This window comes from Clarias gariepinus, chromosome 22 (assembly GCF_024256425.1).
Source record: "Clarias gariepinus isolate MV-2021 ecotype Netherlands chromosome 22, CGAR_prim_01v2, whole genome shotgun sequence".
Taxonomy (NCBI): Eukaryota; Metazoa; Chordata; class Actinopteri; order Siluriformes; family Clariidae; genus Clarias; species Clarias gariepinus.
The window spans coordinates 20,926,320-20,953,276 of record NC_071121.1 but is presented as its reverse complement, the minus strand read 5'-3'; the positions used below and the strand labels follow the sequence as shown (position 1 = coordinate 20,953,276).

Below are 26,957 nucleotides of genomic sequence, written 5' to 3'. Positions count from 1 at the left end.
CGGGAGGCATGAGGCGTCTAATTACTCCTAAACCTGTGTATGCCCTTTGCGCTTCTCCTTTGAGTTCCTCCCATTCACTCAGTGTCATGGTATCCTATTGGGTTCAGGAGGTTAATGCCAAGGTCAGATTGAAAAGCGTCCTGACCCCTCGAGCTATCCATGCAATGCCTTTGGTTTTAGGAATCGAATCCTTTGGGATAATTGACTAGCTGTTAAATATAGTCCTGTTTAATGTTGAACAGCAGGGGGTTGGGTGGACTGGAGATTGTTCTCTGCAGATTGCGTTGTCTGGCTCATCTGTTCGATTATTCTTTTTTTTTTTTCTTAATTAAGAAACAAATTTTGGCAGAGTTGCTGTAAGCGGGGTTCAACTTGGATTACTTTAAATGGCAAATGGGCAGCGAGTCTGATTGGCAGTCACTCCAATCATCGCCTACATATTGTAACTCTATAGTTTCAAGGACAAGGTTAGCTTCTGGCTTTTATATTCTAATAAATACATGCTTATGGGTTTTGAGGGAGCTAGAGAAATGCAGAGTGGAAGGGTCACGTAAAACACTCTAGCAGACTGGCTCCTGGCAGTAGCTAATAAATACTGTAGCGATGAGGAGTAGTGATGAAGGTTCCAAGATTTGTTCCTGGAAATGCGCCACGCTCCTGAGTTTATTCCAGTCTAAAACATTGGGTGGTTGGTCCAGTCAATCATCCAGGCGCCTTTAATGTAAACCCATGAGCACTGATTTGTAGTTTGTTTCTGTCTTTTTTATTGTGTGTGCACCCCAAAAGCCAACTCAACGGCCACTTAATTGGGTACACCTCGCTAGTACTGGGTTGCACCCGATTTTGCCTTCAGATTATCTTAATTCTTCTTGGTGTAGATTCAATAGGGTGCTGGAACCATTCCAGAGAGATTTTGGACCATACTGACATGATCGCATCCCGCAGTTGCTGTAGATTTTGTCAGCTGTACATCCATGGTGAGAATCTGCTGTTTAACCACATCCCAGAAGTGCTCCATTGGATTGGGATCCAGTTACTATGGGAGGTCAGTTGAGAACAGTAAAGCCATTGTCATGTTCAAGAACCAATTGTAAAAGGATTTTAGCTTTGTGACATAGCGTGTTATTCTGTGGTTATACAGTAAAAGGATGGACATGGGTCAGCAACAATACTTAGGTACTAAAGGGCGCCAAGTATGCCAAGAAAACTTACATTTATTTTTCGCCCATATCCAGAGGGACTTAAACATTTGTATTATTAATATACATCTGAGCAGTTGAGGGTTGAAGACCTTGCTCATGGGTCATGGGTTTTGAACTATACCGAACTGTAGTCCAGTGTACCCGAACCGTTGATTCCGTTGATGCTTTCATGCTGTTTATACCAAATTCTGACCCTATCATCCGAGTATCACAGCGGAAATCAAGACTTTTCAGAGCAGCAACTTTTTTTTCCCAATCTTCCAATGCCCAGTTTTGATGTAAATTGTAGGAGTGGCACCCAGTGTGGTCTTCTGCTGCTATACTATAGCTCAGCTGCTTCCAGGTTCGACATGTTGTGCATTTAGAGGTTCTCTTCATCATTCCCTGGTTGTATCAAAATGTTTTTTTCTGAGTTACTTTTACCTTTCTATCAGTTTGAACACGTCTCGCCATTTTCTTCTGACCTCTGGAACCAACATAGCATTTTTATCCAGAGAACTGCTGCTCACTGGATTATGATTTTTTTTTTCTTTTTTTCCCAGACATTCTCTGTAAACCCTAGAGATGGTTATGTGTAAAAATCCCGAGAGATCAGCAGTTTCGGAAATACTTAGACCAGCCTGTCTGGGACGAACGACCGTGCCACGTTTAAAGTCACTTTCTGACGCTCGGTTTGAACTGTAGCAGATCGTCTTGACCATGTCTGCATGCCTAAATGCAGTGCGTTTGCTGCTATGTGATTGGCTGATTGGATATTTGAGTTGACAAGTTGTTAAACAGTTGTTTTCAAGTAGGGGATTTTCATCATTATTAGTGGACGTCGATTATTATTATATTAATGAGAAGTCTGACCAGCACTGCTGTTAGCAGGTAGTTGCATAGCATCATGGGTAATTTAAGAAAAAGTGAAAATATACCTGTAAGTATAAATATACCATGGCTGCGATTTTCCATCGCACCGCTCGGTAACCAAAGCGTCCGTTCGTTGTGTATACTGTACGTTCGGATAGATCTTGGTAAACACAGCAACCTGTGAGATCAAGCACCATTCTTTATCTATAGGACGCATCGTTTTGGGAAGTCGTCATGCATCATGTCTCTGTATACTGTATTCTCTTGTAAAAGCTTTTTGGGTTGGAGTCAATAACTTGTAGCTATTCTAATAAGAGGGAAAACTGATAAGTCATGATCCTCTGGATCACGTAGTGGTGTGTTTTTATGTTTGTACTCTCTGTCTCATAAGTCTGTCTCTGTGCGTTTATGGTTTTCAGCCCTGCAGCATCACATATCTTTATTTACCCTTTGGTTCTAATGGAGGCTTGATTTTCTTTTTTGCCTCCTACTTGTATTGCACAATTGTTTAAGTGATACTAATCTGTGTTTACAATCTACCAGAAATATAAAAAGGGAAAAAAACGTACCCACAGAACGGGAAAAGAGAGAGAGAGAGAGAAAAAAAAACTAGGACAAACATGATTTTCCCCCTTTCTCTTCTAAGCCTCGCCCTCTCCTATCAGATAAGCTTTCATATCTCTAAACAGAGAAGCTGACTGCATAATCACACACAGACTCGCAGACCAAGGCACTGAACGTACAGTAACTCGGACTGGACACAGATTTCACATGCACACGTACAGGATGACGTGCAATCCGCAGGACTCAGCGGGAGCTCAAACGCACGTGTTTGTCTGTCTGCCACAGGTGAGCAGCTGCAGGAGTGAAACAGGCCTGCTTTTTCTCCTCTTCTTCATCTTCTTCTTTTTCTTCATCACTTTTTTTTTAATTTCTATCATGTGATGGTTGTCCTGTGTTTGTTGGCTTAAGCTGATCTAAGCAGTGAGACATGGGTGAGAGTGAAGGATACCGCCTGAAGAGACTTCTGGCAAATTACTTGTTAACGTCACAGACCGTGATGTGTAAGCGGAGCAGTTTAAACTTGTCAAGCCGACTTGGGCAGGCGAGCAGGTCTGGGCTGGAGATGGATATGTATGACTTGAAACAGCTTTTCTCCTGTTTTCTTTCTCTGTCTTTTTTTTTTTGTCATTTTAGAGAGAAAAAGTTACCCTTTTAAGTCTTTTCAGCGAGATCTCAGGTCTAAGATTCATGCTCGTGTGCTCTCGCTCCAGCATCTGCATAGTTCACATCTGCTTCCTATATCAACAAGCCGTGATGGTCGGCTCTCGCCAATGTAAATGCCCCCTCTTACTTTCCGTTATAACAAATCAAACCTGCCTCCTGTCTATTCATATCCTGCTAAATAAACCTAGCGCTTGTTAAATATTCAAAAGTAGAAAGGAATTTTGCACATTTCCAAATTATAAAAAAAAAAAAATTAAACTCTTGAAAGCTTGGTGTTTGTCTTTATCCCTATTTCTTCTCTGAGCCACTTTTTCCTCTACTTTCCCCCTTTCTACTCTGTTTTTTTTTTTTTGTCATTCTCCTTCTCCCTCCCTCTTTCCTTCTGTCTGTCTCTCCCGCCTTCTGTTCTTCTCGGCTCCGTTCCTTTCCCCGAGCTATGGATAGCGGTGTTGCGTCACAGTAGGCTGTAGGAGTTCAAGTCAGCGCGTTCGAATCTCAGTTAGACGCTGAGCTTGAGTTGAGCTGAGAAACAGCAGGTGAGTCTAATTTCTGTGATTCGTTTTCTTTTCCTTTACGTTTGCGTTTCCAGACAAACACAGCTGGCTCATATTTAATGTTTTGTTTTGGACACAGAGTTTATTGGCATGATTAGGGACTGGATGGCAGTGTCAGGGAATGAAACAATTTTTTTTTTTTTTTTTTTATGTTTTTTGGTCGTTGAAGTTATTTCCATCTAGTTTTAATATAGCAGAACTAGGTTTATTCCTTAACCCCTAGCCTACACTTTATCTCTTCTGATTTGGGTCTGTGTACCATGTAAAAGCTTATTGTGCAAAAGTGACAGTGCGGGCTGCTTCAGGTGGGTGTGTGGTGTTCCAGATAAGTGTTTGCACTACATGTTGAAACAGACACTCGCAGAATGTTTTTTACGGGAAATCAGGCTGCTGTCATCCGCTCCCGATGATGACTGTATGATGAGCGTGCCGATCGTTCATTCCTTAGGTTTACAGGGCGGCCGCGCTAAGCTCAGCGAAGTGTTAACAAATAGAAACGAGATCAAACTGATCGAATTTACGTTAAAATTATTTTCGAGTGTAAAAGAAGCAAAGTTTGAACTTATAAGTTTGTCCGTCTTAAGTGTCCAGGTTAATCCTGGTTCAGGTGTCGCAGAAGATCCTGGATAGCACAGGCAATGGCAGAGAACCAACATGTCATTAGGAGAACCCACATGGATAATAGGGATGCATGATTTGATTATTTTAATGATTATATTGTTTGAAACTTTAAAATGTAACTGTTACATATACATATACCATTTATTTTTCAAATGTATTTATCCAGGCTAACTGCAAATAATGACACAGATGATCATTTACATGACATTTAGATTTAGGCATTTGGCAGACACTCTTATCCAATCAATCACATTAAGAGGATATTTAAATATTCATTTAGCACCACAAAAAAACGAGATTTGGGGACGCCAAATAGCCTATGCTGCACGGTTTTGGACTGTGGAAGAAAACCAGAGTACCCTGAGGAAACCCACCAAGCATGGGGAGAACATGCAAACTCAATGCGCACAGACCTGAGACGGGAATCGTACCCTCAGCCATGGTGGTGCACCACTGTGCCGCGTGTGTGTGTGCGTGCGTGCGCGCGCGTGTGTGTGTGTGTATTTAAAATAACATATTAGCTTTAATTATATTTATGGCAATGCAAATATTACCTGTAATGAATTACAGTTTTTTGCTATTAGATAATTGCGTAATAACACTTGTGATTTTTATCTGTTGTATCAATAACCCAAGCTTAGGGTCAAATTGGGAACCTGGTATTGTAAGGACTCGGGTAAGTGAGAGGTCAGATATAAGACTTGCGAGATGTCTAAAAATCACAATTGTGATGTAAGATAAATGTGCAGTGCTACGTCATGCGTTTATTCATTCATCCCTCTTTAGTAAGCGCCTGCTCAGGGTCACTGTGGTGTAAAGCAGGCCTGTGGTTTGATGAGATTTTGGGAAATTTCGTTAGAAAATCAGTACAACAAAACAAACTAAATTGGTTACTGTATAAGCAGGATTAAAAATGGCCTTGCAAGTAGATTGGGTTGCGACCAGTTATGACCAAGGGTTTTGTAGCTGAGGTTTAGGAACAGTGCTGGGATTTCAACTTCTGGAATTTTTTTCCCAGTGTTTGTGTGTTTGAGGAGCTATAGTGATACTCTGGTGTAGGCCACACCTACTGTGGGTTTAAATCTCATTAAATCTCAGAAATGGGAATTAAGAGTTTTAAACACATAAAGTTACTGTTATTACATTACTTGTTTTATTCTTTTTTTCTTTTAATAATATATATATTTCCCTATAGCCATTAAAGACCAAGAAATGCCTCATCACAGCTATATATATTTTTTTTTGAATTTTACTTTCGTTAAATATAAGGTGATGTCATGCAGCTGACATACTCACCCCTATGTTTTGTGGAAACTTTTCCTTCATGCCCACTGTTTACGTTACACCACACCCATCAGCTTTTGACCAGAGGTGGTGAGACTGTGTCGTAGACATGACTAATCCGGTCTATTAAGACACCTTTGAGAAAAATAATCCGACTCAAAGAAAGACTCATCCTCTTATGTACTCATACTCTCAAGTTAGTCCCCAAATAGTTACATGGCTTGTCCCCCTCACCCCCACTGACCCCCCCAAAAAAGGTTTGTATTTTAGGATTTTAGATTTGATATAAGTCAGTTTCATCGCCATGCGGAAACGGTGGCTTTTCATGTAGTCGTTGGAGCATGTAATTTTGGGAAATCCCAGCGGTGTCCCACAGAGGTGTGTCATCAGCTCATTGAGAAACTCGCTGCTCGGATCCATGGGTTGCGCTTTTTTCTAAACAGATGCTTTACAGGAGTGCACATCTGGATGGCGCTCTGGGATATTTCTCCTAAAGTTTAGAGGTTTATATGTAGCCATGTTTGGAAATGATGCTAGGCCTTGATCTAACAATCTCAGGTTTGTTTTTCGTCTTTGGTGACAGTTTTGGATTGGAACAGGGTTTTTACCCTGGATGGGAGTATAGAAGAAGGGAACATCAAGTGTTAAGGATATCTATTGACTGATAAATTATACGATAAATTGGATGTGTATAGATATAAAATATATAATTGCTTGCATGCTTGCATCGTTCTGCATGCTCTTTAACCCATCTTGTGTTAAAAAAACACTTTCTTTTAGTCAGCCCTCATGCTTCTTGTCAGCCCACTACCCAGTAGCCATTTTTTTTTGTTGTTTTTTTTCTGATGACGAGCGTCAGAGCTTACGTTGAACTCTCCTTTTACATGTTGATGTGAATAAGCTCATTAGCATGTTAAGTGCTTTCATGTCTCCGCTGAACATACTCCAAACCACATGGACCCACAGCTAGCTTCAGAAGCTTAGTCATTATAGGCATTCTGTTTTTAGGCCCACTTAACGAGTGAATGAAGAACAAATTGTGGATAAGGAAGTTAATCCAAGGCAGTCTGTGCTGCTTTTTTATTTATTTTTATTTTTATTATTTAAAAAAAAAAAAAAAAAACTCTTGCCATGCCGTCATCAAGCCCATATGATTGTAAAGTAAATTAGATCCCTCTCTGGTTTACTTGAAGCAACATGAATCATGCAGTTAACTTTTTATTGTTGGAGGTTAATTGATGATAGTTACAAGCGTCACGTTAAAGAAATATTAAAAGCCAGAAGGGGGAAAACGATTACTATCTGGAATGTTTGAAATATGATGTCGTCTTTGTGATACTTTGAAGTGTATGATTCTAATGGAAGAAACGTGTATTGGATTTCTAGTGCATCATTTATTTTTTTGCTTATTTAAAATGACTTGTGACGCCTACAACTAACTAAAACCAGTGGATGAGTAAGATAAGGGAGAAAAAACAGAATCATTACGTCTTTAGTATTGTGCCATAGCAGGCTGACTAATCGTCTGTGTGTGTTTGTGTCTGACGGCTTTATTTACTGCTTTGTTTGTGTGGCTCTGTTGCAAAACCATGACACGTAAGTTTTTCGTGAGACCGGTAGATTCTAGTCTTTAGAGTAGGGGAGGTTTGTGTGTTCATGTGTGAGAGCGAGTGTTTGAGTGTCCCGTCTGCATGACACACTTTAGTCATGAACGCTGATGATCGCTCCTGTGAATCATTTACAGGCGCCCCCGTCTCTGTGTACGCCTGTCGCGCACACATGCTCACACATTTCCATGATTTAGATTGAAGCAGTCCCAGTTTATAAGCTGCAGGGATTTAAAGAGCGATCAAACGTTTGGGTTTTAAAAATGAAATGAGAACCAGCAGGCTATCTTTGTAATGGGTGAGACATTGTACTTTATTTTTTATTTGAGTTTTACTTTTAATTTTATGGCTGACTTTTTTTTGTGGGGAATTTACGTCATGTATGTAGTACACGTTTTTTCACTTGAAATTGTGACGTGATTAAACATAGGCCTGGATGTTACGATGGCGCATATATAAAGTTTATACGGAACTCTCTTCTTAAATTTATAAAACCTTAGAAATTCTTCCCCAGTGGACAGCATGAAAAGGATGTGAGGACCGTTTGCCAGTGATTACATACCCATATATATAAATTGACCTTTTGACTTCATGTATAGGAACATTCAGCGTGGGCGAACATCTGTACAGCATGTTGATTCCTGTTATCACTTATAGCATCTGTAAACAGTCATAGAGACAAGATGCAGTTTGACATGATGCCATGGAACCACAATGTCTATAGATCCCATCCTGAGACGTCCAGATTTACACATTAAGTCAGAATGTGGTTTATCAATACAGTACATGATGATAAATCATCACCCAGAATGTCGCCGGCATTCCTTTTTCTCTCTGATTGACTTAGTGTTCCTTTCTAGATCCGGACATTTCATGAGGTCTGGCCAGTGAGACTAAGAGAGTTTTATAATTATTACAACATTAAGGACTAGTGTGTATGTCTGGCTTCTTTCTCCTCAATTCCAACCCATAATCATATCGCATTTTTGTCCATTGAGTCCAAGAATTTAAATATGTCTGCTATGCGGAGTACATACTTCTTGCTTAAAAAAGGAATCTTCTAAATCTGTTGCATCGAAAATCTGATTGCATTCTTTACTTCTATACTAAGAACTCATCCTTGAACGGAACTGATCTTTGCATTTGTCTTAAACGGCATGATGATCATTGAGGCTACATACGAGTAATTAATACTCATTAGAGATGGCATGATACTCGTACTGTAATCTTGAGCATCAGCCAGTATACCAAATATACCTATTTGTTTTAGTTTGCTTAAAAATTGTCAAACTTACTAGTTTCTAAACTCAACCATGTAATATGAATCTAAAATAATAATTCAATTATACTAATACTGAGTATAGGTACTTGGCGCACAAGGTATTATACAAGGTGCATGCATAAAAGCAGGACTTGTGATGAAATGTCCTGCGAATGAAGGCGTAAAACCGGTTGCCATTTACAGATGATGACACTCTAAGCCGCCGTAAAACGTTTAAATGGTGCAACATTTCGTAAAAAGGCTGTACATCCATGTCTGAGCTGGCAGGTGTTTCCGTGAACATTGATTGAGTGGAACACTTGGTGATCGGAAGTCTTTAAATAACCTGTCGCCAGCTTGTGAAAGAGACGCATTTGTCTGTGGGAACTGTACACACATTTATTCATGAACACCACTTGCACCATACAGGAATCTGGCGGGGAAGGTTATTGCCACATCTCCTGTAAAGTCCTGACCTTGCTCCAAGATATTTCGACCTTGATGGTATCCAAGCACTAGTGAAACGCTAGGATCAGTGCATTAGTGCTGCAGAGGATTATATCGCAGTTTTTACTGTCCTACTCCAGTCCTGCCTCGACTTAATGGACAGTTTCTAAACAGCAACACGGATGATGTGTGAGGATGAACTTGCATAGTGCACTTCATCACATCCCACCGATGACCAGATCAGTGTGCTTTCATCTGCTCCGTCTAAAATAAATCTTTACTTTCTTTTACACTCTGTCCATTTAAATCAAAAGTCTACCATCATCACTCTGTGCTCCAACCTAAACAACAGCACAAAGCAAATGTTATGGTGGCAGTTGCTTTCCAGACTTGCATGTCATGTAATCGGAGACCTCCAGGCCCGGCCAAACACACTCCATATGTCTGTGCGTGTTTGTGTCTGGTCAACACGTGCTCTGAATTTGAGCATATCAGCTGTAGCCACGTGGCTCCGAACGAAAAGACGTCCCAGTGGAAGAGCTTCCAATCCTGATATGTGTATACAGCTGTCTGAGTGTTGTCCTATTATACACGCAATGTCAGACAGCATGGAGATGTACAGCAGCGCAGCACACACACACGTGATGATGGAGATGTTTAGCTTCTGCTGGAATGGACTTCCATTGCACAAGGAGTTGGTGATGATGGTGTATTTATGGAGTGGTATACGATGATTAATACATTGACATAAAGTTGTTCAAAAACAGTGTGTGTTAATGACCAAGAAGTAATATTACAGAAGCACATGACGTTTGAGTGTTTCTTTTTTTTGGAACGCTGAGCTCTACCATTGTAAAGTTTAATTACGGCCAAAATGTGAAAAAGTAGACAATTACTAACAAAAAAGCATGCCGTCATGGTTGTATTAGAGCTATGGAATGCTTGATCCTTAAAAATCGATGCTAAACTTGTCACCAACTTAAAAAAAACATCTGATTGTGGGAACTATACACAATAGTTCAAGGAACACCACTTGCACATTACGGGAACTTGGCTGGGACTGGTCCTGACCTCGCTCCAAGCCATTTCCGCGTGTTTCTGCCATTAAAGGAGTTCCTGGGGGGCCAGCGTTTTAGAAGTGAAGCACTCCCAGGACTTTGTTCTATTATTTTGCACATGAAAAATTTGTACGTGAAAAATTAGTGCAATACTGACAGCTACTTTACTACAATGTAGAGCAGAAAATCACCATGTGGGGAAAAATCCCATCACGTCGTATGAAGCATGACATGTAAACACTTGAGTGCAGGTTACACGGCATTTCAGTGCTCATTACATACTTTTAATAGTTTTAAATACTCTAAAATTTGTCAATTAGTCAGATTTTAGATAGATTAGACATTAAAAATGACTGGTATAGAATAAAATCAAATCGAAAACCTGCAATGCTTAAAAATCTAATGAAATTTTTTGCTTTTGGATCTAATTTTTTGGAGACGTTGACCCCTTACCAGTCCTCGGTATTATATCAGTGACATCTATGAGCGCTACATTTAAAGGTTTCATTCCCACTGCAGCACAGGGGCATTAAAGTTATTTACGGCCGATATCAGATTCCAGACTTAATTAATCAGGCTTATGTTTCAGTGCACCGTCTACACTATATGGCCAACAGTTTGTATACAGCTGTCTCCACAAACGTGGAAGCACACAACTGCACAGGTTATCTAAGGATTCTGTAACATTGCATTTTCCCATCCCACCACAATAGCCAGGTTATAGAGGAAGACCAACCATGGGTTCCACCTCAACCCTGCTGAACAGCTTTGGGCTGAACTGGAACAGGCACAAATCCTCATAGCCATGCTCCATGATCTAGTGTGTAAAGCCTGTTCCAAACATTTTCGGCTGAGTTTATTCACACCGACATCCATCAGATATATTTGTTCCCACACCTCCACGCCCCACGAGAGACCAGGTGACATTCTCATGTCAGTATGAGGTCACATTGGGGGTCAGTATGAGGTCACTTGTTTGGCAATACAAAAAAAAGGGGGGGGGTGGGTGGGCGAGGACAAAAATACTGTATAGGACATGATTTTATTATTATTTTTTCAGGTTTTTTTTTTTTTTTTTATCCATCTTCTATACTGCTTATTGGGCATGGGGCAGGGTACACTCTGAGCAATCAATTGCTCACAAATAAACACAAAAAGCAGTTTGAGAACGCTAATTGGCCTTTAAGGGGAAACCCAAAAAACATGGGGAACATGCACGCACACAGACCTGACGTGGGAATCGAACCGTTGACCCTGGAGGTGTTCCATTTGAATGTCTGAAAATGATTTTATTTTTTTTATTGTGTAATAGGTGCCTTTAGAACCAATCCTTTCAGTATCCTTTCTCATCATTTGACTTAGCTGTCCTTGCTTTCTCTCTCTCCTCCTCTTGTTGAATAGAGTAAGTTTATTCGGTCTGATACTGTGTTCCGCTTATCCAGTCAGCTCGTCTCCGAGTTGTTCTGTTCTGTTCTTTGTACAGACTTGGTGAATTTTGGCTCCTGAACCCTGCATTAAGATGCTTTCACTTTATTTGGAATGTGGATGCTTTTGCCATGTTGCTTACCTTTTACAAACGTTTGTTCTTGGCTAAAGATGGAATACCTTCTGCTTCTGAAGTTGTGGGAACCCAAGGTCAAATCCACATTTCATTTGTGTACTGTCGCATAGTTTTGGTTCGCAGTTTTGAACTGTTTGTTCAGTGTGTAGACACAGGAAAAGAGAATATAAAATACTTTTTGATGAAACAAACTTCATATCCTCATGCATGTACTTGCAGAGTTATTGAGACATGCTGCAACGAGTATACAGTCACGGAGGTAAACCTTTTTATTACAGGGGCTCACAAGGTTCTTCAGCAGCCTCCGAAACACACCTAGTTCTGACAGCACGGCGCTGTCGTTTACCCGTAGCTCGTTTAAAACAACTCTTCAGGGTTAGAAAGAGAGTAGAAGATGGCGAGATGATCTTTATCACCCTGTCAGGTGGGTTTGACTGATCTGCACTTTGGAAGTTCCTGAGTTAAAGGAGTCATTCCTAAAGCATCCTTTTTAGGGGAATATGGATTAAATGGGTGTCATGTGGTGTCTTTGGGGACTCGAGTGGAGTATGTAGTTTGTCTTGGAGCAGATATCAGGGATAATGATGTTTCCATCTCCTGAGTGGTGGACAAGTGATAAATTGATTAATCCTACCAGGCGAGTAAATGCTTCAATGTGCTGCCCAGACCCATATTTTTTTTTATTCTGGCAGGAACCAAACTGGCGAAAAACGTTTGCTAATGTAAATCAGTAACAAAATATTCCAAACTGCAAGAGGTGTTCAAACAGTCCCATCATCTTGAGAAAACTTTCTTCCTCGATCGTATCCAAGCAATCGTGAAACTCTGGAATAAGTGCATTACTCTAGTGTCGTGCTCTCATAGAGGTTTTCTGTTACAAATTACATTTTTTAAAAGTCCCGGTTTGACTAGAACGCCCCCCATAGTAGTAAGTTACTTAATAAAGTGAATTATTACTGATTACTATACAGTATTCCAGTGTCGGTCAGTTCATGCCTGAGCCGGTGTGTGTAGTGCAGAAGACGGTGGGATGCACAATGACATTTAAACTCAATAGTAGGGTTTTATATATTTGTCGATGCTACTTATCTAGGAAGAAAAAAAAAAAAAAAAAACAACAGCCCGGATACATCCCAGGTACATGGGCACCTGATTTGTCTGCCCTTGTAGCACATGCAACCTGCACCCACTTGTTTGCATGGAAGATAAGAGCGTGTGTACAGATATGTCTAAAAGAAGATGAGATAGGGCGAGTCTAGGTAAAGCTGCTTGTCCCTCCTAGCTATTTTGGGAGGATTTAAGCAATCATTGAGTAACGGTGTGCTGTGGGGTAATCAGAGGAGTGGCAGGCTGCGATAAAAAAAAAAAAAAAAAAGAGCTGACACGATATAAACTGGAACATGTTTAGTAGTAAAACCCAGACTCGCATGACTTGAAATGTGTGGCACAAAGAATATGAGTGTGTGCTTAATGAAGCAGTTCGCCTGAAACAAAACACATGATGATGTGCTGTATTTCTCATGTTTTTACATGATCATCTCCAGTCTGTGTGAAAAGCGTTGACTCATCATGCCATCCAGCCCTCAGGCCTATGTGACACATACCAAAACGAGAGCGATGCCTGGTGTGTAGCGATGCCTGCCTGAGCGTTCCCAGAGGTATCAGGGTGTCCTGATTGGGATCTAATCAGAGGCTGAAACTATGGGCTACTTCAGAAACATTGCTTCTTCCCGGGAATTCATTTTGGGTCTCCAGTATGCGTGTACAAACAAAAAAATAAAACATGCGGGGATAAACATTCCCTTATTATTTTTTTCTTCGTATTTTTGTATTTCCCAGAGATTAAAAAAAAGATAACTGGATTTTCAATCTATCATGACCTTACTGTATATAAGAAGACCCCCTCACTGCAGCTTGTTGCACAGCATCTGGATGGATTTGGCTGATCAGTAGCTCTTTTACATAGACACTGAAATGGTGCATTCATATTCCACACCTCTGAGACCTTTAATGCAAGTAACTAGCTCACTGTACATTATAAAGCATCTAATTTGTAGTTGTATATATTAACTAGGCCAATGGGAGTATTTTATTCCTTCTCGCCACTGCTGCTGCTTTTTACTTTAAAATCTTTATACAGACTTTCTCTCTGTTTTTGTGTGTCCATGTTTAGGTGTGCCATCATCCAGATTGTCAGGACCTGAACAATAAGAGTCCTCTCCACCTGTGTGAGTCATGCGACTCCCGCTGCCACTCTGACGAGACCGACAACATGCACTTTGACCGTCACCCTCGCTTTGACCTGCAGCCACAGAGTGCGTCTCTCTCTCTCTCTCTCTCTCTCTCTTATTCACACACATAAACATTGAGAGAATTATTCACACAAGCAGCCAGCTAAAAAATAGCAGCTTGGAAAGAATGACTGCTTGATTACTGTAAAATAAAAATAGTAAAACAGTAAAATCCAAAAATAGCACTAGATAATTTCCAGTAAAGTCTGCTGCTGCTTTTGGATTATAGGTTTAAGCTGGACATTTAATTATCCTCAGCAAAGTATATTCAAACTAGAAATGATCAGCAAGATTGTCCATACCCACATGCTCTCATTCTCTCTCACACACACACACTAAGACAAGCTGACATGTGTTTCCGCAGGTTCCATCCTGGCTCGGAATGTGTCCACTCGCTCTTGCCCCCCACGCACCAGCCCTCCTTCTGACCTGGAGGAGGAGGAAGAGGGCGGCACAGAGAAAGGGTCAGTCTGCTCAGAGTTATGACTGAGAACGTACCGGAACCTCCAGGTTCCAATTGTCCAACAATTCCTTGGAAAAATGACTTCCAAACAATTTTAATTAAATTTATTAAAAAGGTTCACAAACTGTGTGTGTGTGTGTGTGTGTGTCTTAGGGGTAAGGTAGGACCTATGAAGATCCGGAAGAAGCCCCGGAGACGGTATACTGATGTAAGTGTTGTGTGTGTCCTCCTGCTGGTCATTGTTGGTATTGCAGGAAGTGACAAAATGCAACTTTTAGTAAATCTAATTACATTTCTTGTTATTCCTAATAACATTTAACTGACTTGTCTCAAGCATCTCTTGACATTTTAGCTTGCACTTAATAAAAGTAATAAACACTGATTTAATGATGACTGCAATGATTTATTATTACGCATTAATTATTATTCAAATTAGTTGATATTATTCTACAATTAGCATTTTTCCTATTCTTAAATTCTACTATTAGATTCTACCTTTTTTATTGTTCCCTTTATTTCCTTTCGTCTATAATTGACTTCTCTCTTCTTTTCTTTTCTGGTTTCTTTCTCTAACTTCTTTGCTTGGCTTTCACTCCTATTCCTTTACCTTTTTCCATTCACTCCCTTCATCTCATTTCCTTTTTACCTTCACCTTTTTTCTTTTGCGTTCCTTTTCTTATTTTTGTGCTCTTGTTTACCTTTCTTTCATCTCATTTCTTTCCTTTCTGCCTGTCACCATATGATTATTCTTTCATTTCTCTTTATTAATCCATATGAATTATTTACCATTTTTTTTGCGTTTCTTCTTTTAATTTTTTGCCTTGTTTTTTATTTTTGGTTTCCCTCATTACTCCACCTTTTCTTTATTCCACCTCTTCCTTTCTTTTTTTACTTTACCACTCTTTCCATTTTATTTTTTGTTACCTTCATTTTATTTTCCTGTTTACTTCTTTTCCTCATTTCATTTCTACATTTTTCATACTTTTTTAGTTATTTTATTTCTTTCACCTTCCTTTTTTTCGAGTTGTTTTCCATTTTATTTTATTGTTTTCTTTTGTGTTACGTTATTTTTTCTTTTTTTCTTTCCGTTCAAGTTTTCCCCACCTTCTGTCTGCCTGTCTGTCTGAGATTGTGTCCAGTTTCCAAATGCCTTTTATGCAAAAATGTTCCATACATCCTTCCACCTCCATAGACTTATGATATTTTAGTCACATGATCTAGCTAGCTAATGAACTGTTGCTGCATCATTAACAATCCTTTTCGGTCTTGGACTTACTCTAGGTTTAGAAAGCAGGCTGTACTACTCAGGGTTTGCCTCCTGCTCTTTGTTTACTTGCGAGTGTGTCCAGCTCTCTCTGGATTAATGTGGCTCACTTCCATCCATCAATAACTTCGACTTGAATCCAGTCATCATATTTGTGGGTTTTCCCACTGAGAGCTGCTGAGCTCATTATCGCCAGTGACGGCTCAATATAACAGACAGGAAATGACTGACATCTCTGAGTCATCTCCAGCTCAGGATGTGGCGCTTTAATTAGTGACATGGACTCGTAGTTAGAGCGATAACGACAGCACTGCAGCTTGTTTATATGTCTTACTGAACCTGGATTGATTTGCAGGATCCCACCAAGGAGTGCTTCACTCTCAAATTCGACCTGAACGTCGACGTGGACACAGAGATCGTTCCCGCATTGAAAAAGAAGACGCTCAGGTGAGTCAGGGAAGAGATACGTCAAACATAGTGATCTCCACTGAATAATTATCCTCTAAAGAACTCTGTCAATGACGTAGATATGCAGGTGCTGCTTTTTTTTTCCTTTCTTTTTTTATTACTTGTAAGATAAATACACACATTTCTGTTTTAGTTCTTTTTTTTATATATATTTGCAGTAAACTGGTGACGCGATATCTTTTAAAATGTTCATGTTTATAAAAGTAAGAACAGTTTGTGTAGAAAGAAAAAAAAATGGAGACCACAAATTACCATACTTCTAGTATCAATGGTGTTCAAGTCAAAGACTTTTGATTACGTTGGATAACAGAACGCTGTTATGAATCCCCTGCTACACTAATGCACTTATTGCAGCATTTCACCAGTGCTTGGATACCATCAGGGTAGAAAGCTTTCTCAGTACGCCTGAACCAGCAGCCAGGATCGGACTACCTGCTTCACGTCTGAAACGCTGGCCTCCCAGGAACTCCTTTAACGGACCAAACATGTGGAAATAACTTGAAGCGAGGTCAGGACTGTACAGAGGATGTGGCGATAACTTTCAGCTGAGATACTGTAACGTGAATGACTGTGTGTACAGTTTCTATGAACAGATTTGCCTCTTTTTCAATTTGGCAACACTTTTTAAGGATGAGGTGTTCCACCCGCTGAAAGTTCACAGGAACGACGACTGCGGTGGGCTCCGAGCCACCTGCTTGAGGTTTTCTGTCAATTTCGATCGGTTTTACATCTTCGTTCACGAGAGAGTCCCGGTTCCTAGAGTGCTTTGTTACAGAAGCTTTGTGATTCCTGCTAGGTAGTAGTTTTTCAAGGACACAAGAGGCTCTACGATGGACACGCAATACATTTTTACTGGAATACGAGTCAGGAGACTTGGCCATGCAAGTCCTCCTTGAGTAATTATATGTGTATTTGCGGTTGTTGCCTCGATCCGTCTTCTCCCCAGTTTGTTTCTTGGCTGCTGAGATTTAATACCCTTCCTTCTCCAAATACGTTGAATTATTTCCAAAGAGTTCTGTTTTTGTTTTGTCCGACCGGAGAATATTAGGCCTAAAGAATTTCAGATTTTTCTGCTTGATTTTTTTTAACAGCATAATTTAGTATGATTATGTAGAAGTACAGATAACTCTGCTGCAGTTCTGCAGAACATGTGAAATTATGCCAACTTTACTTGATATTTCGATTGCTCTCTGTACATGTAGAGAGGTGCTGGGGCCTGTTTTCGAGCGTAAAGGGATCGAGTTGTCTCGAGTTGACTTGTTCCTGGACCAGTCCAACACCCCTCTGTCACTCAGCTTTGAGGCCTACCCGTTTGGAGGACATTACATCAAAGTTAAAGGTAAAGTTGTACAGTGGATGCTCAGATTAGAGATGATAGTGATCCGTATATGGTCAAAAAAGTGTTTGGACAAACATGTTAATTATTGAATTGATCAGGCTTATAGTAAAGGGAATCCTTAATGCTTCAGCACAGCAAGACATAGTGGACATTTCTTTGGTTCCAACTTTGTGGCAACAGTTTGGGAAAGACCCTTTTCTATTCCAACATGACTGTGTCCCAGTGCACAAAGCAAGAACTATAAAGACATGGTTTAATGAGATTAGTGTTGAAGAACTTGACTGGGCCGAGCCCTGACCCCAACCCCATCTAGCACCTTTGGGATGAACTGGAACGGAGATTGCGAGCCAGGTCTTCTCGTCCAACATCAGTGCCCGACTTCATAAATACTGCATAATACTTCATAAAGCCTCCGAGTGGCGCAGTAGTAAAGTGCTCGCCCTATCATCCGGGGATCGCTGGTTCGAACCCGGGTGATGCTGTTAACCTCTCACACCCGGAGGCCCAGAAAAAGCTGATTGGCCGAGCTCTCTCAGGGGGGAGGGATGAGAGGTACTTGCGCTCCCACATTAAGCACAGCTCTACAGCCAATCAGGGGCGTCTGTGAGCTCGCGCACACAGAAGGAGCGGCTATCGCTTTCCTCCGAGTGTGTTACCCCGCCCCTAATGGTGCATGAGCAAGCAGTTCGAAAAGATGCGGTCGGCTGACGTCACGCGGTTCGGAGGAAACACGGGATAGTCTTCGCCCTCCCGGCTGAGTGGTAGTAGTAGCCTTAATGTGGGAGCCCCCTAGTGACGGGGAGGAATTGGACACGACTAAATTAGAGAGAAAATTTGAAAAAAACATACAAAAAATAAATAAATACTTTATAAATAAACTTCAAAATAATGAAGTATATATGCTTGGATACTATGTCATTGTCATTGCCAAATACTTTTTTTATCTATATGGTGCGTGTTAAGAAAAACCAACCATATATCTGTTTATCTTGGTTAAAAGTGAATCGTTTTCTGCAGAATCCAAATTATCAGGCCAGTCATGGCAAAGATGAAGTTTTAGAACTTCTGTTGACGCAGTCTTCAAAGGCATGTCTTTACAAAAAAAAAAAAACATAACCCTTAATCAGAAAATGTTTAATGAGCTAGCGTACACACACACTCGTCATTATTGGAAACTGTCTGAGTAATTATCAGATTAGATGGAATGATTAGGAAAGTTTCACTTTGACGTGTTGTTTCAGTTTACTACTCTGGAAGATTTTTGCTTGTCTTTTTAAACCTGAAGCCTCATGGTATGATCATGTGTTCATCAGAAATACAGTCGGGTCTGAGATTTTCTACAGCTCTGAATATAAGAGGATTAGAAACCATTAGACTTATTACATAGTGATGTGAAGGTATTACACATTCATGGACCATTAAGTGATGACTGCACTTCAACTGATTAAACTGTATATAATCTATTAATTTTATGCATCTCTCTCTCTCTTTTTTGTTTTTTTTTGTCTGTGTGTGGTATCGGTATGGGCGTGCGTGTTGTAGCTCGTCCTGGCGATGAGCTGAAGGTAGAGAAGGAAGTAAAGGAGTCTCTCACGCTGCCCAATATGAAGATTTCAGCAGGGGGCAGTCAGTACATCCTCAACCCCTCCCATGACAAGGTTGAACATGACGTACTTACCCAGGAGAGTGTGGACATACTGGTAAGCATTACTTCAGTTACATACAAATTCCTAAAATGCACATAGTTGCACATAAAATGCACAGAATTGAGACAGATGTACCGTACTGTGCAAAAGTCTGGAGCCACCAGCCATTTCTTGACAATGATAATTTCTTAAAAGCGCTATACAAATAAAATTGAATTGAAAATGTCTCCATATTAAATTAATTTAAATTATGTAGACTATGGTAAATGGTTCAATGAATGATTCAATTTAAATATCGGTTGTTGGAACCCCGCAGCAACCTCATTTCCCCTCTCGTCTGTTCCACCCATTCAGCGTCAGCAGGATACTATTCACCCAAAAGTCCTTCAGGAAGCTTGGAGAACTATTCTTCGAGACTACATTAAAAATACAAGCATGTCTGGCACTTGTGAAGCAAAATATGAAGAAATAAGGGGTGGCTCAAGACTTGCACAGTAATTGTGAAATTCTGGAATTGATGGAACAAAATATGGAAGCTCCATTGACACGTTGTAGTAATCTGATCTCGGTAGCATCCGAAAACAAGTTTGTGTCATCTTCCTGGATCAAATCAATGGAATTTGATATTCTTTACAGTGAGATACAGTTTAAGAAGCATAACTATGAGAGGTATTGCTTAGAACTAAAACTAAGCAGCCCCATGCACTTCACTACAGCGACGTAAAAGCAATAGGACTCAAGAATCAGCTTCATCTGGTTTGAAATATTTTTAGCCCACATTTTTTTGTGATTATTTTTTTTTTTACCACTAGTGGGCAACACCCTGCAGCAAAAACGAATAAAAGGATAGTCGACGCGGCTAGTCGACGCAGCGTGTTCTGTACTGGTTAGCTACTTTCTCATGCTGACACAGGGTTTTATTTTCGATAGATTTATGATCTCATCACATTAGACGAGACACCACAGACCGTTCTTTCTCTTTCAGCAGGAAGTGCTTTTTCTGTTGCATTGTGTTTAGAAATTATAAATACACCAGTCTGTGAGAAACGGCTTTGCTTTATAGTTATGACGAACATTTCCACTTCTTGGAAAACAGTTTTTTTTTTTTTTTTTTTTGCTTTTGCTCCTAGGCAATGTTGTGCAATCGTGCTAGCTGTTTGGTTTCATGTTTTACTTTTTTCTGTTATTAAGGTATTGATTTGAGTCTATTAGGTTGTTTAATTTTGCATGCATGGTCTAGTTTTAAATATCTTCCATGTATAGTTAGTTGTATGATTCATATGGCAGTATAATACAATATCACTATCATGATCTGTTATAATACCTTTCACATGTGTTGGGTTATATGTTGGATGTCATATAGGAACACACATGCAGATTCAGTCTTTGCTCGAGCTGTATTCTCTGTAAGAGGAACATAACAAGACCAGACCACATGTTGGATTTTCTGAAGTGCACCTCTTACAGGTCTAATATTTTGAAAATAGGCTCGTGATAAACTTCTTATTATAAAGTTTAATTTTTTAGGAAATAAAAAGGAAAAGTGTTTAAGCAAAGCAAGATCAATGTTTTCTTGGAGATCAATGTTTTCATGAAAAAAATCTTAAAAAACCTAATAGTTATTGGTTTCATGCTTTCGTAACAAACAAAATAATGAAAGTGTTTATTAGTGGTCAGGCGAGCATCTCAGGACGGATGCATCATTAGTAAAAAGTGTTGTCAGCAGTTTGGCCAGGATTCTGCACTGTAGAGCTGGCACGGACTCTTTAAAACATTTGGGATAGCGGCCCATGGTTTCAGCTTTGCTTTGCTGCGCTTGCCCTGAAACTGACCTCCATTCCTTTACCCGATTTAAACAGCGCAGATAATTAATCTGGATAATTACTTTCGCCTCCATGCTGTGCCGTAGGCAACTCTCGGGTTTGCGTTCGCACATTTGCCTGGTGACAAAGCTAGCATCTAGCATCGATTTGCATTACAGTGCTCCTTGCCAGTTTTTAGCATTCCACCTTCCTCCTCCCTTCTCTGTTTTTCCTGGAAGAGATTTCGGATTGTTCCTTGGTGCAGTTCGGAATACAGTTCACTACTGTATGCAAATAATATTCTGTAGGTGTCTCTTTTTGCAAAGGGACTGTAAGTTCTATGTAATGTTGTGTGTGCAGTTTTATAGTAGGGAGATTATATGTACTGTATATTAAAAGAATCAGATGGAGCAAGAAGAATGTGGAAATATTGAGCATATCGGAAAACTAAGTATTATGCGATTATTTTTACATTATGTTAAATAATCTATAAGGATATTTTGCCTTTTGCTTGTCTGTTTTTAAGTGGGGACTCTTTCCCAAAGTGGTCATGCTTCTCAAAACCAAAGTACTCCAAAGACAAATTTTCAGTCAAATACAAAAACCTGTTCCTAAGGGCGTTTAAATTCGCCATTTCAACTTTATCTACCATCTTCAAAAAGCAGCTCTGCAGAAGCTCGGATATAGACTCGGATCCATACCAGGGTGGAAGAACCACAACTCGTCCACTTCTCCTCTCGTTGACGCACAACCTGGTCAATCGTCTACCTGCTGTCCCTCCAGAATGTTGACGGTGGTTCACAGATTCAGCATGCCTGTATTTGATCCATGCGTGGTGTCTTCCCCACTGCGCCGTGACCCGTCACCAAAGCCTGACCTTTTAGAACAAACCCTCCACCCCACGGAGCAGCGGGGGCGCTAATGACCCTGAAACTCCTCCTCGAGCTCTAATTTTCCGTGTCTGTTGCAGGTGACCTTTGCAGTGAGCATTTGATGTGCGGCTGATTTTTCTCTCATTCAGAACGTTTAAAGGACAAATGTCTCACAAGAGTGGGTTTTTGGTGAAATCCATGTTCCTGTAGGACACTCGGGGTACTTTGATCCTGGTCCGTTGACCTTGTTTTACCTGCGTCTGGGAGATCTGGAGTCTCTGCCGTTTAACTACTTCTTTAAAAGTGTTTCAATCCTACGCTTCTTATAATATTTGTATTTATTTTAAAAAAAGCATTGCTATTTTGTGTCTTTAAACCATTTTCACTGTCTTGACATCTCCCATGGCTGGCACTGGAGACTCCTTCCTTCTTTTTTTTTTATTTTTTTACATTTATAGTGGTATTAGGTTATGTGGCATCTTGGTTACTATAGAAACGAGAACAAATGAAAGCAATCACTTTAAAATAAACATGTGATTTGCCGTTCAGTCCACACTATGTTTTTAGTATATAAATAGAATCAACAGCTTCTGATCAACCCGACTCTGACTGAATTCATTCTCACTGTTATATAAGCTGATCTGGTCTTAGGCATGGAGGGTCTACCTGTTTGCTGCAGTGGTGGGTTCCTCACAGAGTGACCGTGCTGATGAGATCAGAGGCAGTCCTTTAGGGATTAGTGTGCGTGACCCTGGGCGGAGGAAAGCATTCCATGGCTGACGTCACGACAAATATACGAGTCCAATATCTAGACGTTTAACTCTTCGGGGTATTGAGCCTGACGTAAATCTGACCACTGTGCCCTCAAGTACACCTTATCCCCTTTCTTTTTCTTTTTTCCCTTGGGGCTTTCCTCACAGCTATAATTTAAATGCATGCTTCCATATCGGGTCGTTAAATGAAAAATAAGATGGTATGTTTTTAACGGATACACTCTGGTGATGCTGGGGATTGAGCTTGTGTCCTACCGATCAGTAGTCTCAACATCTAAACAACAGGTTGCAGATTCCCATGGAGACACTCTTGATCCAAACTGTTGTTTTTCAATAAGTTAATGCATTAAGCAAGTAATAAAATGCAGTAGAGCATGGTCTTGTGTAAGGAATAATTCAAATTATTTACATTTAGCAGCACGGTCTGGAGCACAGCATTCTTCTGCTTATACCAGGGCAGTTTGCCAACCGTTACAGTATTTAATTTATAAATATACAAAATGTCATGCATTAAAATTGAGATTTTATGAGAAATTGGATTTAGGAGACAAGGTCATTTCTGCTGTCTGTTTCGCGTAGCCACAAAAATCATCCATTGCGTCAAATCTTTCTGTCTCTCTAAAAAAAAAAATGCATCTGGTCATCCTGAAGACTTAACTCTACTGATAAATTTCACAAAGCGCCATGACTGCACTTCCAAACGAGATTCTTTCCAAACATGACAAATGAACGTCTCCTTACAAAGTACTGTGCATGCTATATATATATATACATATATATATATATATATATGTATATATAATTTGTTCGTACAGCAACAATAACGCATTAGATTATATATATATATATATATATATATATATTTCTTTTTTTTTTTTTATAAATGTAGTAACACATTGGAGTTCCTGTATAATCCTGCAGGTGGTGCTCTTATCTTATTAAGACTTATCTTAAACTATCACACATTGACAGGCAGCAGAGCGTCCTCTGGGGTACAAGCTAATAATTTTTTTTTTAAGTTTATTTAAAATAATTTGAAAGGATATGAAACATTTCCGTGACAAGTCACTTCCTTTCAGTTACGTTATAGCAAATACAGTGTAAATGGTGATTTCTTGGCCATCTTTGCTACTATTTTTATTTTCTCACTCATAATATATACATTTAAACTTTTGGAGGGAAAATGCAGGTAATCCTAAGACCACATAACCAGAAACATATTTATTCTGAATAATTGAATTGACGACTTATAATGAAAAACCCACTAAAACTGGAGACTCCGTCTGTAAAATGTTACTTGATGTTTCCTCATAGTGAGCTTCACTGTATCAATAAGCCTATGTCTAAGATATTTGAATCAATTTTAGCCTTGCATTACATCTAACATATGGGTTCTTGTGAAAAAAAGTATTAAAATGACTCGTTCTGTTATATAAAACTCATCTGATTCAAGAATTCAACAGCGCTACAGTATTAATAACTATCTGTATGTTAAGGTGTTGTTTTTTTCCTTCGTATTGTTGCATGCTGTGCTCCGTCTCAGTCGATATGCAATCATGATATATATACAGCTTTCAGATGAAAGAAAGGCAACAAGCAGTCTTTCTCCCATTTCACAGCATGGTTCCTTACAAACCAGGCGCACATCGCAGATCATTTCCCCAGAGCCCAGAGCTGTTGGATGCTTTGATTTGCACGGAGTGTAACCCGATTATCATGCAATTAGTTTCAGACTGCCAGCCCCCTGTGTTATGAGACAATAGGGACAAGCCAGAATACACAAGTGGGAAAAACGCAAATCTCTCGTCTTGTTAACCGTTCAGAGTTATTTAGATCATCTTTAAACACTTTAATATAAAGATCCCAACTCTGAATAAAAATAGCATAGATTTAAATACATGTATAAAATAATTACAAAATAAATGAAGCTTTTAATCTAGGTGAAAAACTGCTGATCAAGAATGGTATTCAGGGATCATTCAGAATAGAGCACTAATCCTGTTAGTTGTTGCTCTGTTCAATCATGATCTTTACAGATTCGGGGTTTAACAGTCACGCGTTTCTGTCCGTTTCTGACTCGGAACGAGAACGCTTCAGTGTTTGAATTCTTCCCCGGACCGGAGCTTCCACATCATTAGCGTTTTTTGCACGACTTTTTCTTTTGATAAGCTTTGACTATGCATGGTCTGCTGTTCGTCATCCCTGAAAGGGGGCAGGGCTCAGCATTTGCTGTGTGAGCGTTCTGAGGATGTTGGAACTGTATGTAAATGTGTATGTGTGTGTGTGTTTGTGAGAGAGAGAGAGAGAGAGATAAAGTGGTGAGAGTAGCTAGAGGTAGGAGGTACTGAGTGGTCTCTGAGTGTTGTAAGCATCAGTGTCACTTGTGGAGTCAGAGCAGCTGGAGGAGCCATCTTCAGGATCCTTCTCCATGGTGCTCTGTTTATTTTTGCTCATTTGATAGTAACCTACAGGATCCAGAGTTTTTGTTTCAAAAAAGTGCCCCAACTGTGTTGTGTATTGGGGCTTGGAGTCGTCTCGTTGTCCGGGGCCTGGTGAGTTTAATGGTACGTTTTGGTCATCCGTCTTCTTGGACGCGTTGGGATTTGCTCCAGATGGTCCCTGAGAACTTGCCCGATCCACAGCAACCCTCTCCACAATGCGAGGTAAGGTATAGTGTTTTAGATGTCATCATCGTGTCAGATTGATTTTCTGAGAATCTCGGTTGCTTGATGGTATTGCTCATGTAAAGGTCAGTTGCAGATGTGTAGGGATGCTCAATAACAGGAAGTTTGTAATGGAAGTTGAATGTAATGGAAACGCCAGTGTAGTGTCGGACCTGGTGACACGCTCGGGCCCTCTCTGGGACATACAGGCTTATCTGTGGCAGGAGATAACATTCCTCCAGGATGTCACTGTGTTTGATCACTGATTAATCTGCAATGCTGTAGTTTCATAGTCTCAATGGCTCTTTGTTTTACCTGTGCATTTGACTCATGGAAGTCTCCGGTGCCGGCCCTGAAAACTGGTTGTTGTTCACAGTCAAGGCTAGTGACGTGGATGTGTGTTTTTCCACTTTTTAGATTTTGGGGTCCTTTCCTGTTTGGTCAGGATAGATTTGGGGGTTTTGGCGGGGTGTGTTGGGTGTGTTGGGTGGGGTGGGGGGGGGGGATCTATTGCAATTGCCCTACAGATTATCCTATCTTTAATCAGAGACTGATCAAAGACTGATCTGTTCTTATCTTTGTAATAGTGACTCACTAAAGCGGGAAAAGAAAACAGTAGATTCTTAAACGGCATTGCGCTAGAAATTCGTGAATTGCTCAAATAGCGTCTTAGTTTTGGGAATTTTTAATGACTAATTATTTTCTTACAAAAAGCCCAGGCAGATTTGAAATTCCTGAGATGTAGGTGCTGTCAGTCCTTTATACTCCCATAACTGTCGAGATAAGCTCAAAAGGTCAGAGTGTTTTAAATCTTAAATCTTAATTTATCTGGTTGGAGACACAGCTTGGTGCTCTCTCTCAAGCTAAACACATTTGGCCTTGGGATGAGAGGCGAAGAAAAAAAAAATCACATTTAAATTTGTATTTTTTTTTTGCAGAACAAGGAGTTTGGTTGGATAAAGTGTAGGTGTAGGAAACAATGCAGATTAAGAAGGGCTGGTTGCATGTACTGGAAAAAAAATGTATTTAACTTTGTGCATATCTGAAGTACAGGTACAGACCAGCACGTGCTGCTGTTTGGGATTTACCCCTCAGAGGTCATTTCCTCTTTCCTAAGAGGCACGGGCGTTAGGAAAAGCCCTTTATGATGGTTGTTTTTATAAGAACGGCCAAATTGACTATATTATCCTAAGACAGAAATAATCACAACAGTTAATTATATATTCGGTTAATTTACTTTCTAATTAAACCATACCGATCATAATACTGTAACTTTATTAAGATGTATCTAAGAGGATATCTTTTTTTAAAATGCTACGAGCAAGACTAATCAAGTCTCATTGATTGGTTTTAGGAATTAAGACAAAAGCCTTGCCCCAAAACAAACACTTGGCACCTCTGTGGTGCCAAACTGTTTTGTTGAGGCACAGCAAGCTGTCCTATGGGTGTGCCTGTATATGTAGATTAGCCTTCTGGCTGTTACAAGCCACGCCTCTTTCTTCCTGTTCACACAAAACAGGACGAGATCCTCCTTGTTGCCATGACGCTAGAGCAGTATTTCTTAGTTATGCAGCCGAGCAGATTCAATTGCTTCTGGACAGCAAGGAGTTCGAGAACCAGGATCTGCGGCGTTCCTATTTGCGAGCCCTGAGGAACTCCGTGAAAAACCAAGGACGCAGAAGCGACAGTGTTTGATTTAGGG

General features: G+C 40.1%; 1 protein-coding gene across 6 annotated transcripts in view; it reads left to right on the top strand.

The window, feature by feature from the left end:
• The window catches only part of plekhg5b (pleckstrin homology domain containing, family G (with RhoGef domain) member 5b), a 77,139-nt gene that overhangs the window by 37,837 nt on the left and 12,345 nt on the right, over positions 1-26,957 (top strand). For 4 of the 6 annotated variants that reach the window (XM_053482116.1, XM_053482114.1, XM_053482113.1 and 1 more), the window contains 6 exons: positions 13,848-13,989; positions 14,330-14,429; positions 14,582-14,636; positions 16,048-16,139; positions 17,363-17,499; positions 19,042-19,199. In XM_053482116.1, the coding sequence (XP_053338091.1) occupies positions 13,848-13,989; positions 14,330-14,429; positions 14,582-14,636; positions 16,048-16,139; positions 17,363-17,499; positions 19,042-19,199 (684 nt within the window). Of the gene's footprint in view, positions 1-2,780; positions 2,904-3,747; positions 3,818-13,847; positions 13,990-14,329; positions 14,430-14,581; positions 14,637-16,047; positions 16,140-17,362; positions 17,500-19,041; positions 19,200-26,957 lie in introns of those variants that run through there. The other 2 variants (XM_053482117.1, XM_053482119.1) reach the window with 2 other exon arrangements.